General features: G+C 40.1%; 1 protein-coding gene across 1 annotated transcript in view; it reads right to left on the bottom strand.

Annotated features, from left to right (window-relative positions):
* The window catches only part of mob2b (MOB kinase activator 2b), a 62963-nt gene extending 46044 nt beyond the window's left edge, over positions 1–16919 (bottom strand). Inside the window, exon 1 of the mRNA XM_056240411.1 lies at positions 16467–16919. Coding sequence (XP_056096386.1) covers positions 16467–16483 — 17 coding nt within the window. The 5' untranslated portion in view covers positions 16484–16919. The remainder of the gene's footprint in view (positions 1–16466) is intronic.
* Between the last annotated feature and the right edge of the window lie 454 nt (positions 16920–17373).

Raw genomic sequence — 17373 nt, 5'->3', positions numbered from 1 at the left:
GGTTATGTCTATTAAACGTTCGACAAGAACGATCACAGCGAACATTGAATTATATATGAATATATAATATGAATTAATCTGTGTTACAATAATTCAAATCAATCACAGAAGTACTGGGATAACAGTGTATATCTCCGATATAAAAGCTGATGTCTACGGTAGCGTAAAATACAGTAAATCACTTTTTGAAAGTAACCTGATAACAATTGTTATCGATTATATTGTTTCACCACTAAGCGTCAAATGTTAAGTGAAAAAATGTATTTGTCATTGAATCATTCATTAAAGAGATAAAAAAAAACACAGATTCATCCAGTAATGAAACAAGTGAGTCATTGAATCATTCACTCAAAACATTTTTTTTTTAAATCTGTAATTCAAATAAATTAAAGCTGCAGTCGGCAAGTCTGGCAGATTGAGTGGACTTAGGCAAAATGTTGAATGTTTACAACTCTCATGCCCCTCCCCCACTATCACCGAATACCCTCCCACCGAGTCCATGCTCGTCAGTGTGTGTGCACCAGGTTATCTGTGAACGCGCCCGTCTCATCAGCATCCATCAACACCATGGAGTATTTGGAGGTATGCTGTCCTGGCTAATCTACCGATAGATTGCAATTGCTAACGTCATACTCTAAATGAGCTTACTTGATTTGTTAGTGTTTTGAAAGCGAGATACATCCGCCATCACTCTTCGTTACTGCGCGAACTTCAGGCATGTGCATGTGATTGTAACGTGCGCGAGGGGTGGTGTGTGGCCGATCTGTGATTGACAGTCAGATCTCACACCCCCCTGCGCTGATTGGACCAGATGATCCGGGAGCTGTGGATTTTTGCAAAACAAATAACAAGCTCCAGGTGGAGTTAGAAGCTCAGGTTTTTTTCTAAAACCACTTTATTTATGTTGTTCTGTCGGATTATAGTGTCGATTTCACTGAACATGATCAAAATTTTTTTGCCGATGGCAGCTTTAAAAACATTTTTTTAAATAAACTGCAGTACTTAGCATTGTCATATTCTCTACTAAATTATGTTATTATATACACTTTGTAGGTTTACGACATGTCGGTTCCCAGAGCCAAATTGAATCTAACATGAACAATGTTGCACAACTGGAGCTCCAGCACTTCAAATAGTTCAGTGATGTAGATTCAGATCACACACATCACACACACACACACGATCTGTGAGGTATAGGGGAAGCCTGCAGGACGTCTGATAAAACACAAGTTAATCCAACTAAAGCTCATTCCTGCTCCATACAAGGAAAAGACAAGCTTCAATAGGAATCCCTCTCTCTCTCTCTCTCTCTCTCTCACGCCTCATTTGCATTTTCTTCACTGCATTTAAGTATGCAAACCCAAAAAAGGTGATGTAAGCCATTCCAGCCGTTTTGCAAACGTCAACGCAAGGATGAGAAAAGCGAAAGTAACAAATGGAGGAAGAGGAAAGCGAGAGAGCAAACCCTTGCACACGCGGCGTTTGAGGATGCGATGTAGGTCATCAGAGAGGCTGAAACACACGTGAGAGGAAGAGAACACACACACACACACACACGCTTTACGCCAGCGCTTTTATACGGACCTGTTTCTCACACATTTCATGGTTTGAAAGCGGTTTTCTGAACTCACCATAAAGTTTGCTTATAAAACAGAAGGTTGGCAAAAATACAGCGGTGTATGTTCAGTGTTGACGATTATATGACAGTTTGGACACAAAACCTGAAATATAGATGAAACGGTAACACTTTACAATAAGGTTCATTAGTTAACATTAGCTATTGTATTAACTAACAATGAGAAATACATTTGTTAATGTTAGTTAATTAAAATACAGCTGTTCATTGTTTAGTTAATGCACTGTGAACTAACATGAACAATGTTAACAAATACAATTTTAAATTAATAATGTATTAGTAAATGTAGTAGAAGTATTGTTCCTTCTTAGTTCATGTTAATAGTTAACTAATGTTAACTAATGAACCTTACTGTAAAGCGTTACCGATGAAACATAGGATATTGCAATTTGTTAGCCTGGATGCCAGCCGGACTTAGCCCCGCCCACAATCAGACTTAGCCCCGCCCACAGCATCTGAGGTCGGGAAGTTCGGTCTGGACTTGATCCATTGTGGAGCAACTATGCTCGAACCAGAGCTGGTCGGACCAATCAAATTGTCAGGGCGGGCTTTATGATGGACAGCTGATCAACAGTAACGTAATCATCACGTCACCAAAGAGCGCTTGGGTTGAATTCGTTTACAACAAAGATGGCCGCCGCTGGAGAACTGATCAACACGTCTGTTATAGAAGATGTACACAGCGCATTCATTTTAAAAGAGGAACAGAGAACCGCGATCAAGGCATTTGTCGATCGGAAAGATGTTTTTGCCGTCCTTCCTACGGGATTCGGTCGATCCAATTGAGTGTAGAGGCATTTTTTTTCCCTGGTTCGGTTGAAACACGGCCCATAAATCACAGCCCAATTTTGTGATCATATATATATATATATATATATACACACACACACTCACCTAAAGGATTATTAGGAACACCTGTTGAATTTCTCATTAATGCAATTATCTAATCAACCAATCACATGGCAGTTGCTTCAATGCATTTAGGGGTGTGGTCCTGGTCAAGGCAATCTCCTGAACTCCAAACTGAATGTCAGAATGGGAAAGAAAGGTGATTTAAGCAATTTTGAGCGTGGCATGGTTGTTGGTGCCAGACGGGCCGGTCTGAGTATTTCACAATCTGCTCAGTTACTGGGATTTTCACGCACAACCATTTCTAGGGTTTACAAAGAATGGTGTGAAAAGGGAAAAGCATCCAGTATGCGGCAGTCCTGTGGGCGAAAATGCCGTGTTGATGCTAGAGGTCAGAGGAGAATGGGCCGACTGATTCAAGCTGATAGAAGAGCAACTTTGACTGAAATAACCACTCGTTACAACCGAGGTATGCAGCAAAGCATTTGTGAAGCCACAACACGCACAACCTTGAGGCGGATGGGCTACAACAGCAGAAGACCCCACCGGGTACCACTCATCTCCACTACAAATAGGAAAAAGAGGCTACAATTTGCAAGAGCTCACCAAAATTGGACAGTTGAAGACTGGAAAAATGTTGCCTGGTCTGATGAGTCTCGATTTCTGTTGAGACATTCAGATGGTAGAGTCAGAATTTGGCGTAAACAGAATGAGAACATGGATCCATCATGCCTTGTTACCACTGTGCAGGCTGGTGGTGGTGGTGTAATGGTGTGGGGGATGTTTTCTTGGCACACTTTAGGCCCCTTAGTGCCAATTGGGCATCGTTTAAATGCCACGACCTACCTGAGCATTGTTTCTGACCATGTCCATCCCTTTATGGCCACCATGTACCCATCCTCTGATGGCTACTTCCAGCAGGATAATGCACCATGTCACAAAGCTCGAATCATTTCAAATTGGTTTCTTGAACATGACAATGAGTTCACTGTACTAAAATGGCCCCCACAGTCACCAGATCTCAACCCAATAGAGCATCTTTGGGATGTGGTGGAACGGGAGCTTCGTGCCCTGGATGTGCATCCCACAAATCTCCATCAACTGCAAGATGCTATCCTATCAATATGGGCCAACATTTCTAAAGAATGCTTTCAGCACCTTGTTGAATCAATGCCACGTAGAATTAAGGCAGTTCTGAAGGCGAAAGGGGGTCAAACAGTTATTAGTATGGTGTTCCTAATAATCCTTTAGGTGAGTGTATATCAATCAATATGCCTATAATATAAAAGTAATCATTTTAATAATCAATGGCAATGCACATTAAAGAGACAAACTCTCACTCAGAGCAGATTCACTCTGAAACATGCAACGCATATAAATTAAATCGCAGCTTTTGCATTTTGATAACCGCACTAAGACATGATCCGGGTTAGATGTGGATCGATCATGCGGGTTGACTTCACTTCAGAGCAAGCGTGACCGTCTAACAGCCTAATCGAAGCATGAGGCCTGATCTACAGATCCACAGATAACAGCTTCCGGTCTACAGCACAACAAGCTCTTCGCGTGCAGTGTGTGATATCGAGAAGAATGATGCGAACGTCTCCAACATCCTTCTTTAAACTCTCTCGTCTCTGCTTCACTGGAAGGGATGATCTATAAAAAGCGCCTGGGCCTGAAGGGAGTGTGTTTCTCCTCATCCGCACGCCCCGGCAGAGGGACACGTGTTCCCCACCACAACCCTGACGTCACGCAGACCCGGGGGGGGGGGGGGGGGGGAGAGAGAGACAGATGCGAGAACAGAGAGGAGAGAGAGAGAGAAATGCTTGAACAGAGAGAAGAGAGAGACAGACAGACAGACAGAGAGAGAGAGAGAGAGAGAGAGAGAGAGAGAGAGACAGACAGACAGACAGAGATGCGTGACTCAAAGAACCGGACGCTCATGAGACCGTGAGGCACGTTTGTTCATTTAGCCATGGCTCGATAATAACTAAACTACTAACACACTGCGATGTGAATGCATTTGGTTCTAGAAGTGATAGTTCAGCCAAACATTTGTTTAAGTTAAGATACAATTTTACCAATTTTAAGTTGGTCAGTCAATGTATGGTTTTGTTTTGACTGAAAAGACCAGCATGAACATTGTATAACATGTGTTGTGTTCCTTGGTCATCATTAGCGGTGTAGCGATTCCCTCATGTCACGACTCGATACACATCACGATATTATTGCGATACTCCAAGACATATGATAAAAGGTTAACAAAAAATGTACTGTTGATTAAAATGCTAAATTTTAGGGATGCACGATATAGGATTTTGGCCGATATTCGATATGCCGATATTTTCAAACTAATTTTGCCCGATGCCGATACCGATACCGATATATATGTATTTTTGATCATTGTAAGTGCAAAAAAAAGCTTATTAAAGCTTCTATTAATGTTCTCAGTCAAGAGCAGTGAGTGATTTCCTCTGTGTTTTGTTGTTTTATTAACATTAACGGGATAGTTCTCCCAAAAATTTAAATTGTCATCATTTACTCTCTCAAGTTTCTTTCTTCTGTTGAAATTATAAAAGTTATTTGGAAGAATGTGGCTAACCAAACAGTTGCTGTACTTCAGTGACTTCCATAGTATATTTAAGCACAAGAAAGAAATGAATCCAGGTTTGAAACAACATTAGATAGACAGAATTTTTATTTCTGGGTGCAGTATCTCTTTAAAGACAAGCGGCAGAATATTATTACTGTCTCTTTAAGAACTGCACGCGAGTAACGCGACGCGTCTAATATACACGCATTTGACAAGCAGATTTCCTCTGTTTGCTATCACTTTAGACATAACCAACTTTGTTTATGTAAACCGTGTGTGTATTTGACAGTATCAGCGCAATAAGACTCGAAAGATTAGTCCAGTATGCAGACTCTGTGACAGGCTTTTAGTTCCTGTGAGCGTCGGGTGTAACGCGCTCAGAAAAGCGGATGTTAGAACAGCGCATCAGCACGTGAATGACATGTTTACCTAGCAAGACTTTGACGCACATGCAAACAATGAACTTTTGTGAATTGCCGTGTCCCGTGAGTGTAACTCTACCTCTGCGTTTACATGTGATGTGAATGTACGTCGCGTTGTACAGTATGTTGAGATGAAGGCGCCAGAATTGAGCTGATAGAATGCACGATACTACGATTTTTCTTCAAAAGCAGATCGTGGAGACATTTTAATCGTCCACCATCAAAAACCGTGAGACGCACGGCACACCCCTAGTTGGAAGTTTAAGTTGCTGGCGCTCATGCTTCGTTCACGGTCGTCACGTGCGCATAGGAACACGCCACCCTATCGGCAAGACTCATCGGCAGAAATATTCATATCGGCCGATGCCGATGATGGTCATTTTAAGCTTTTATCGGCCGATACCGATGTTGTCCCGATATCATCGTGCATCCCTACTAAATTTGATATTACATTGTGTGTGTGTAAATGAATAGGCTTGGACTCAGTGCTGAAACCCAAAGCACAGGACAATAGAGACACCAGAATAACAATATTCATGATTCTGAAGCTAAAAATACTGAATTATTTTAGACGAATATGCTTGTATACTCCGTCACTTACTAGATTTATTTAAAATAATATTTCACTGGTAACATCAGACATTTGGCATTATCAGGACCCACAAATATCCTCCCATTGTATGATTGATTATACATTATATTCAACATATTAAATGTACTGACACTAAAACTCTGTAAACGTGATTTTTTTTAAGCACAGTAATTTGTATTTTGGGCGAACTATACACAACACATGTCGCTATCCACGATACACATATTGTTGCATTTTTCAATGTGACACAATATATTGTGACACCCCTATTGGTCATTCAGGTTTGGAATGACATGAAGGCGAGTTCCAATTATGACTAAATGGTTGAATTGCATCTCTAGAAACCTACAGCACAAAGACAAAGACTGGAGATCAAGTCTGAAAATCATTCAAACTCTGCAAAACTACCTCTGAAAATAAAACATATACACATATAAATAAACATGCTGAAACCCAGAGAGGAGAAATAGCCGTACCCACACCTGACAGAGTCAGTCTGCCTTCGCCACAACCTCTGAGAAACAAGTTTTCTATTTTAGAGCACAAGCTTACATACATTTTCTACAGCAGAAATAGGAAGTGAAGCATTTACACCACATTCGTTCTGTCAGCGCACACATCAAACACTTTACGAGGAAAAGAAGCAGTTTTACAAGTTTCACTTTCAGTTCATTCGATACAGACTTATAAACACTTTACAAAGTCATTACTTAAGTGAGTGCTGATGATGTAATCAACTATCAGTTCAACAGACTGATCTTAGCCATTGTGTCTCAGTGGGAAACACTTAAACCAGTTCATTCACATAACCGGTCTCTATTAGCGGAGGAGACCTTCGCTCCCATAAACAACAGTTCAGAGAAACATGCTTCAAAATGACAACTTGGGTCACAGACATGTTAGGCAATTGCAGTGGATGCAGTGGGTCATGAAAAATGAAGTAATGTTTACTTCAATTATAAATATGTAAGGGCTTCAATAATGCATGTCAGTCTCAACTAGTGATTTCAGTAACCAAAATATTTGTCCGAAAGGATAAAAATTAGTGCTGTCAAACGATTAAAATATTTAAATCGCGATTAATCGCATTAATGTCATAGTTAACTTGCGATTAATCGCACATTTTTATCTATTCTAAATGTCTCTTGATTTCTTTTTGTCCCATTATTTTTTATAATTTTAATGCTCTTATCAACATGGAAAAGTGGATCGGCTTGCTTTGTGCAAATGTTTTTTTATTGAAAACAACATTGGCATATACTGTGTTCAATTTCACACTAACATTCTCACTTGGAGCAAATAATCTCTCACACAATGTAACACTGTCCATCAATAAAAGGGTGAAAGAAATACTGACGAGGTCCTGATATTGACGAGGGGGCGGAGAATTCGCATCAGCTGTGTGTGTGTGTGTGTGTGTGTGTGTGTGCTTGGCCATCATCAAGCGGTGTTTCAGACTGGACGTGCTGCGATGATGATAGCTCAGTTCACAACGACAAAACACACAGATCACTTTGGTCTTGTCACTGGAACCATTTGGCAACTTTTTAAAAGTAAACTTTCCATTCAGAATCTTATTGGCATTAATTACGGGGTCTCGCTTCGGTGCGGCGTGCCTGTTGTTTTGTTTTCCGGTCTAGCTAGATCCGCTTGCGCTTTGGTCGACGAAGCAACAAAACGTCCTCGCGCGGCGCAAAGCCATTGAAATGAATGGGTTTCATAGCGCATGCCGCATCCTGTTGCAAAAGCATGTGAAAAAAACTACAAAGTTTGCTAGGCCAAACGCGTTAATCGCGCGATAAAAAAAATGACCGCCGTTAAAATGGGTTTGCGTTAACGCCGTTAATAACGCGTTTAACTGACAGCGCTAGTAAAAATACATTTTTTGTTTTTTTTGGGGGGGTTTTGGTGAGAAATATTTAACAAGTACACTCAACAGATAAACATGTGAGCAGTACAGATGCATTTCACTGTGACCAATAAGGATCCTGCATGTCAATACGTTCAGCTGAAATATCGTAAGGCGGCTCGTTGCGGAGGACTTAACTAATAAAGTTAATTAAAGCCCACTGAAGTGCCTTGGAACGCGCAGCTTTGTATAATGCGTTGACGTAATTTCCACTGAAACAGGAAGGGAAGGCGGGACATATTGAATGGCTCCTCCCCCTTTCAAAAAGCCAATAGCGTTTAGTATTGAATGCTAAATATCTCCTAAATGCGAATGTTGTCATTGTTTTGGAGCACACCAGCTTATTCATAACCTTAAGGCTAACATATTAATATTCATGTTCATCAAGGCTAAAAAAAACTTGAATTTTGATTTCAGGGGGCCTTTAATTTATTACCTGAGATCACGACACCCTGAACAGCATCAGTCTCAGTCTTCTAATTGAAACTTCTGGTTAAAAAAAAAATTTGTTGCATCACCATCTACTACTGCAAAAGGTAAAGATAAAGCAAACTTGTTAGACAACAAAGTATACATTCCCGCCAGGCGTGTTTAAAGCCGCACGAGTCGTAAGGTCTGTCATGTTCGGCTCGCTGCTTTGGAGAAGCACATGGGAACTGCACAGCTCTTTGTGTTTCCAGCTAGTGGAAGAAACTGTCAACTAATGCCCATCACACTTACACACACTAGCATCAGAGCAGAGCAGACAACAGATCTGATCCACATGAACACACACATATGCGGCAAGGATATTCCTTCAGTCTGTCTCTCTCAACTAATAGGCTACTACCTCCAAAAGCCCAATTATTGAAGCCCTAAGAGGTGTGGGACAGGAGACAAGAGCGCTGTGCTGGGAATTAAACGCTCCCGAACTGCAGAATATCAAGCCTAGTTTCTATCAGGGTCAACTGGAAGCATGTCTTCTTCATACACAGTACATACAGTCTGTTCTTGCAGAAGGCATTCCTGGCCTTAACTGGGACGAAAGCCGAACCAACGGCCTGTCTGATGTTTTGCTTAATTTCTAGCAATCGCATTTAAAGGGTTAGTGATATCCTTATTTATAACTTTATAAACCATAATCACAGGCTTCCGGTAACGGCCGAACGCGAGTCTAGTTCCGGCTGAAGAGTGACCTTAGACCTGATGCATGACCTTTGACCTGATGCATGACCTCTGACCCGACGTAGGATATTAGCGTAAGCTTAGGTGAGAGTCGAGGCCTCCCGCGGTTCAAACAAAACTCAAACTCCTCCCACATTTGCTCGATCCTATGCTCTTCCGCGTTCGTCAATACGTCATGCGTCGGGTCAGAGGTCACATATCGGGTTAGAGGTCACATATCGGGTAAGAGGTCACTCTTCCAGAACTCGACTCGCGTATGCCTGTTACTGGAAGCCAGTGATTACAGTTCATAAAGTTATAATTATGTATATTTTTCTTACAAAAATGCATGGCGTTGCTTCAGAAGGCCTTTATTAAGCCCCCGGAGTCGTATGGATTACTGTTATGATGGATGGATGCACTTTTTGGGGCTCTATTCACTCATATTATAAAGCTCGGAAGAGCCAGAATATTTTTCAATATAACTCCAATTGTGTTTGATTGAGAGAAGAAAGACAGCTAGGATGCCTGGAGGGGGGAATAAAATATGGGATCATTTTAATTTTAAATTTAAATTTAAACCCTTTAAAGGGTTAGTTCCCCTAAAAATGAAAACTCTGTCAGTAATGACTCGCCCTCATGTTGTTCAACCCCGTAAGACTGTCGTTCATCTTCGGAACACAAATGAAGATATTTGTGATCAAATCTGAGAGCTGTCTCACTCCTCCATAGGCTTCTACGGGATCGAAATTTGCCGGCCCAGAAAGGTTATTAAAAGGTTAAAATAGTCCGAGTGACTACAGTGGCTCAACCTTAAGTTTATCAAGCGACGAGAATACTTTCTGTGTGCAAAAAAACAAACTAAAATAACGACTTTATTCAACTCTTCATGTCCTTCTCTGTGGGCCTCGAGTGAGTTCACGTAGTGTAACAGCGCAGCGCTTCTGGATTCATCAAAAACATCTTAATTTGTGTTCCGAAGATGAACGAAAGTCTTACGGGGTTGGAACAACATGAGGGAGTAATTACTGACAGACTTTGAACCTTAAAAGCAAGTGAAAAATGTGAATGTGCTTTTGGTTTGGAGGTAAAAGTCTCATTTCAGTTTCATATCCCGGACGAGCCCCCAATATTTGTGTCTCCGGTAACAAATAATCAGCGGTTCTCAACTGGTGAGTCATGAGTCATGACTCAAAAATGGGTTGCATGTCTGATAGTGGAAAACCAGCCACATTACTAAAAAACTAATCTCTATTTATAAAATATTAATAGGCACAATGTTAGTACTATGTTGGGTCACCACTACTCAATCCTGAAACCAACCCAGTTGAATCACAGACAACTGCTGACACTCGTACAGAGCCGGCTCAGTTTGCTTATATTTATAAATGTCACCATCATTAAAAAAATGGTATCAGACAAGCATCAGGATTACCACATTTGCTATTCATCCTACATGCATTCTTATGGAGTGCTGAACTGCCCGAACCTGTGTTCGCAGAGTCACACCCTTACATTAGAGACGCCGGCGACTGATCGACAGCCCATACCCTGTGCAGGAGCTCTGAGGCGACACTCTTCTGCTCCTCGACGGAGAACACACATCACACTCACACTATGATCCTGGATATGCCTCCATGCTAAACCAGGAAACATGAACTTTGGAGTCATTTCTGTATTACAGCTGGGAAAGCTGTTGCCATAATGCTATTTGCAAAGGTTTTACAGAGAAAAAAAACAGCAACTTTTACAGTGTTGCGAAAGCACAGTTTATAGGTTTGCATGCTGAATGCTGTAAGTGGAAATATATATAGGCCTCTATAGTCATATATATATATATATATATACACTCCCCGGCCACTTTATTAGGTACCCCATGCTAGTAACGGGTTGGACCCTCTTTTGCCTTCAGAACTGCCTCAATTCTTCGTGGCATAGATTCAACAAGGTGCTGGAAGCATTCCTCAGGGAGTTTGGTCCATATTGACATGATGGCATCACACAGTTGCCGCAGATTTGTCGGCTGCACATCCATGATGCGAATCTCCCGTTCCACCACATCCCAAAGATGCTCTATTGGGTTGAGATCTGGTGACTGTGGAGGCCATTTTAGTACAGTGAACTCATTGTCATGTTCAAGAAACCAATTTGAAATGATTAGAGCTTTGTGACATGGTGGAAGTAGCCATCAGAGGATGGGTACATGGTGGCCATAAAGGGATGGACATGGTCAGAAACAATGCTCAGGTAGGCCGTGGCATTTAAACGATGCCCAATTGGCACTAAGGGGCCTAAAGTGTGCCAGGAAAACATCCCCCACACCATTACACCACCACCACCAGCCTGCACAGTGGTAACAAGGCATGATGGTTCCATGTTCTCATTCTGTTTACGCCAAATTCTGACTCTAACATCTGAATGTCTCAACAGAAATCGAGACTCATCAGACCAGGCAACATTTTTCCAGTCTTCAACTGTTCAATTTTGGTGAGCTCTTGCAAATTGTAGCCTCTTTTTCCTATTTGTAGTGGAGATGAGTGGTACCCGGTGGAGTCTTCTGCTGTTGTAGCCCATCCGCCTCAAGGTTGTGCGTGTTGTGGCTTCACAAATGCTTTGCTGCATACCTCGGTTGTAACGAGTGGTTATTTCAGTCACTGTTGCCCTTCTATCAGCTCGAACCAGTCTGGCCATTCTCCTCTGACCTCTGGCATCAACAAGGCATTTCCGCCCACAGAACTGCCGCTCACTGGATGTTTTTTCTTTTTTGGGACCATTCTCTGTAAACCCTAGAGATGGTTGTGCGTGAAAATCCCAGTAGATTAGCAGTTTCTGAAATACTCAGACCAGCCCTTCTGGCACCAACAATCATGCCACGTTCAAAGTCACTCAAATCAACTTTCTTCCCCATACTGATGCTCGGTTTGAACTGCAGGAGATTGTCTTGACCATGTCTACATGCCTAAATGCACTGAGTTGCCGCCATGTGATTGGCTGCTTAGAAATTAAGTGTTAACGAGCAGTTGGACAGGTGTACCTAATAAAGTGGCCGGTGAGTGTATATTGTTAGTGCTGGGCAACTATTAAATCGCATCCAAAATAAAAGTGTCTTATTTATTTATAAAATATTTTTATTTATATATATATATATATATATATATATATATATATATATATATATATATATATATATATATATGAAATATTTCCATATATATTTATATATGATGTATCACATATATATATATATATATATATATATGTGATGTATACATCATATATATAATAGTGTGTGTATTTTTATATAGAAAATAATTATACACAGTACACCAACACAAACTATTATTTTGGATGCGATTAATCATAGTCCAGCACTTTTTTTTCTTTTTTACATTTTAGCTAATTTTCTCCATAAAAAGAACATTAGTAAAACTTCACTAATCACCATTTGACAACTGTCCACTATAAACACACAATACTGAAGAGAAAAAACACCCTTTTTTTAAATTATCTTTAAAATTATATAACCTACATACGTGTTTCACATTCTTTTTGTGACGAGAAAACATCCCTACAGCTTCGGGAAGTGAACATCAGTGTTTTACTGTCGCATAAGAAGTGTTATTTTAACATCAGTGTAAACTACGGGGTTCAGGTTATCCTACATTAGGGTTATTTAACAACAGAAACTGAATAATCAAATGTGAAAATAAAACACGGCTTAGTTTTCACTGTATGAATTAAATATATACTGATTCTTCTTATTAAAGCTACAAAAGTTATTCAGCCGTCTTTTGTTCATGATCAGTTATTGCAAGCCGTTGCGATATGCACATCTCGATACAATTTCGATATTTCGATAAAACCTGCCTACGGGTTGCATACCAGCTCGAAAATACAATGTGCTCAGCACTACGAGACAGGGAGCACTGAAATATAACATCAGATCAGCTTATCGGTATTGCCGGCCAAAGCCCAGGGAACACATCGCCGGTGCAATGCACAAAAACCCATCAAACCCCAATGCCTGCTTTAGTCAAGTGCTATTAGCTTTGAGCTCACAAGTCGCCAGAGTCAAGTCACCTTCATTTATATAACTTGCCACTTTTTACAATACAGATTGTTTCAAAGCAGCTTTACAGTGATAAAAGGATATTAATGCAACAAAGATTGTTTTGGCTGTACAGCAGATCTAGAAGAAAGTCGTTTAAGTCCTGCTTTCCGAAACTTGTAATGCGTTCTGGCCATTCATTTAATCAAAAACAGCATTTTGGTGGCCTGAGAAACGCAAACTTTGAAGTAGGACAGGTTTTAACAGATTTATTTAAAGCCCTTTACTTTAGGGATGCACCGATATGAACATTTTTGCCAATGCCGATAACCGATAATTTTTTATGTTTGAAAGCCGATGACCGATATATATGCTAGTAAATCTAAATCCAAATTAAGATACATTTTTAGAGGCTGATTACAAAAACAAAACTCTCACCAGTAAAAGCCGTGTCCCAAACACACAATTATAATATTCTCATTATAATTTTATGTAGCCGATATGACAGACTTTACTGCACTAAACTGTTTTTTACTTTTTTTAAGTGATTTCAATCATATTTCAAGCCAATTAAAAACCATCATGTTGAACAGTGCACATCTGAAATGTCTCGGATGAAGGAAATAATACATTATTTATCAGCTTTAATAGATCAGCCAAATTGTCTTATTAGGCCGATAACGATAACATTAAAATTGTGTCACATATCGGCAGAAACCGATATAATGTGCATCCCTACAGGACAACAACTGAAAAATACTGATGACTCATCTTGCACTGTAAAGATTTATCCAATCAAAATCTCTCTCGATCAGGGCTGGCCAATCCGGTTTCAGGAGAGCGGAAACCATTCAAAGTGCTAGAAGTGGGAATCACAAAGCCAAAACCCATTGCTGACCGTTTTCTTTTGGACCACAGCATTATATCAATGACGACTGAGTCCATCAGAGACTAATGCTCAAATCCACTGCAAGCTCTTCTTTCGGTGTTGTAAGGAAACCAAGCGCTGGTCATGTGACACCTCCACAGTAACTCTCTGCAGGTGAAGAGAGTTCGGGTCATGCAGGACGGGGTTAAAGGTCAAAAACAAGCACAATCATTAATGCAACATTCTCATACGATCATCAACGGTGAACATCCATATCCGACTGATTGCATTGGATGCTTTTTCTAGCAGACATGATGATGATGATGAAGATGATGAAGATGAAGATGATGATGATGAAAGCACGCGTGTCATTGAGCAGAATCAGACATGCGATCAGTTCATGCTTGCTCTGCGAGCCATAATTGTGTCATAGTTGCTGTAAGTCTGAACATGTTTTAAAGGCATGTCGGGTCGCCTCTTTTCAGGAAGCAGAACTCAGAACTCAACCGCTTTTATTAATATCACAGCCAGACCATGATATTTTTTTGGCAACAACTTGTATGACACATCGAAGTACGCAAATTCCAGTCAAAAAATACAAATTTGTCAAGCTGATTTGCCCACAAGCCCTTTAGGGATAAATCTAACTAGAGCTGCAATTACACTCGTCTTTTTTGCGCAGCTTAGAGTGTAATTGTTGATGTCTTTATTAATCTATATATTAGGATTATTGATTTATATATTGAGTTAAAGACGTACCCAAAATAACGTAGGATTATTGATTTTTTTTTTTTTTATAAGGTAGAATGGCTACTTTGTAGTGAATAATAAGTTATTATTCACTACAAAGTAGCCTTTCTACCTTAAGTTATCACTAGATATCATAAAAAAAAAAAAAAATCCTACGTTATATTGGGCGTCTTTAACTATTACGTGCTGTTATTGAGCTGGGATCGGGTACGGTTAGGCACAGGTTGCATGTACGGTTAGGTTTATGGGTGTAATTACAAAAATTAATTACAGACTTGATTACTACAAGCAGGTGTTTTTTGCATAATTTAAAGGTTGTACAAGAGTTAAAGACACAATATAAATTCCAAAAGCAATTGTGAGGAGCAACTGTTACACATTTATTGGGATGGATACTTGTGTCTCACTAGGTTCCAGTATCTAATAAACTATTGAAATACTCACTAACAACCAAGAAATATTTACATATTAGAATATAATGATGACAGGTGAAATCGAAAAGGACTACACTAGTTGGAGGAAAACTGTAAAAATGTTAAAAAGAATGATAAGATTCAAATAAATAAGCGAACAAATAAATAAATGAAAGTGACTAAAATAAAAATGAGAAATTAATCAATTAAATAAAGTTAGATTCAAGGTAGTTTGATTATTATAAAAAAAATATATTAAAATTAAATGAACAAATAAGTAATTCACTTAACAGTTCATTACTATACTATAATAATTACACGTATATGATACTTAATAGAAACTACTTTTAGATTTATAATATTAATTTTCCAGTTTAAATTTGGTGTTTATAAAAGATAGATGCATTTTAAATCTTAGGATGGGGGTCTGTCACACGAGGACGGACACATGTTGGGGGTCCGTCATGGCATCTAAAAGACTGACAACCCCTGATGATGAAGATGATGATGAAGATGATGAAGATGACAGGCTCGTCATGTGACAGAATCAAGCTGATCTGCTCAAACGCGCTTGCACTAGTGACAGGATCGCGTCAGTTACTGTAAATGCTTCATGGATGGATTGAATGTAAACGCACTACACAGAGTCCGGGAAACAGAAACAAACACACGTCTGCAACTGTACAAACAACTATATGAAGAGTTCAGCTCGAGCATGTCATTTCTGGCGTCAATTTGCACAAAACACTTGACTTAAAGTGAGTGAGTCGCCATCCCCGCAAGCAGAGAACGTTCTCAGAATTGCCAAGGTTCTCTCAAAGTTATGAACCAACGTTCTTATAGTAACGTTCGTTCAAAAAGATCTGGTTTTTAATAATGTTCTCAAAACGTTAGCACAAAAACATTACTTATACATCATTCATGGAACGTGTTTTTGTTGGAAATGCTTTGATTTGACACATTCAAAAGTAGCATTCACGCAGGGCTAGTGTTTGAAGATGTTGGAGATGGAACGTTAGTGAAACATCCATTGTATCATTCTTCAAACATCATGCAAAATGTTACTTTTAAATGTTCTCTGAACGTTCGAAACGTCCAGCTCGAGTCCGAACGTCATTGAAACGCTTCGAACGTTCAGAAATAACGTCAATGGGAACGTTAGCTAAACATTCTTCGAATATACCTTTAGCTGTGATGCAGGAGCACCAGGTCAATCAGGACAATGATCTGAAAACACACTCACCCCATTAACCACTCCATGATGCCTGAACGGGATAAATCCAGCTAGAGCTGCCGTGCTCCTCGTTCTGTTCCCCGGTAACGCGAGCTCACCGTGTGGATCTGCGTTCTGCGGGTTTAATCTGTGTTTCCCGAGCGAAAGCGCGTTAGTGAGACGCGGATGAGCTCCAGCGCGCTGATCAAGGACCGCATTGACTTTGACGTTTGGCGAAGGGTGGCAGAGGAGAGTTTCTGCCGTGAATGGTCGTGTAAAGCCGCGCTAATCTCTCCGCGTCTGTGCCGGTGTAGGGCTCTCTCTCTCCGGGCACCGAGTCACCGGGGCACCGCGCTTCACCGGAGACGGGCTCGGATCGGGGCACGGGGCTCTTGCTGAGCTTGTAGGGCAACTGGAGTGGCTGTTTTCAAGCTCTGCCATATACAGGAAATCCGGAAGTAAACACAGGTTCGATTGCCGACCCCCTCTCTCCCGGGATGTTGTCTGTTCACTGGTGCATGCTGGGATATGTAGTTTTCTCTTCAAGTGGAGGACTACACGCAGACGTGACGCACGCAAAAACGGTGTTTTTGTCATCTTTTTGTCATCTTTTTTTTTAGATATTACCTGTAAAATTTTCTGGAGGACGATACCAAACAAATACTACAGTGACACTTTAAAAATAACGTCCATTAGTTAACATTATTTATTTTATTACCATGAACTAACCATGCAATACATTTAACTGTATTTGTTCATCTTTGTGAACGTTAGTTAATAAAAATACAGCTGTTCTTTGTTGGTTCATGTTAGTTCACAGTGCATTAAAAAATGTTAACAAGATATTAATAAAGTATTAGTAAATCTTTGAAATTAACATTAATAAAGATTAATAAATGCTGTATATGTGCAGTTCATTATTAGTTCATGTTAACTA

This window comes from Rhinichthys klamathensis, unplaced genomic scaffold (assembly GCF_029890125.1).
Source record: "Rhinichthys klamathensis goyatoka isolate OS25496 unplaced genomic scaffold, OSU_Roscu_1.1 h1tg000596l_1, whole genome shotgun sequence".
Classification (NCBI taxonomy): domain Eukaryota; kingdom Metazoa; phylum Chordata; class Actinopteri; order Cypriniformes; family Leuciscidae; genus Rhinichthys; species Rhinichthys klamathensis.
Note: the sequence above shows the minus strand (reverse complement) of the source record. Positions and strands in the feature narration are given on the sequence as shown.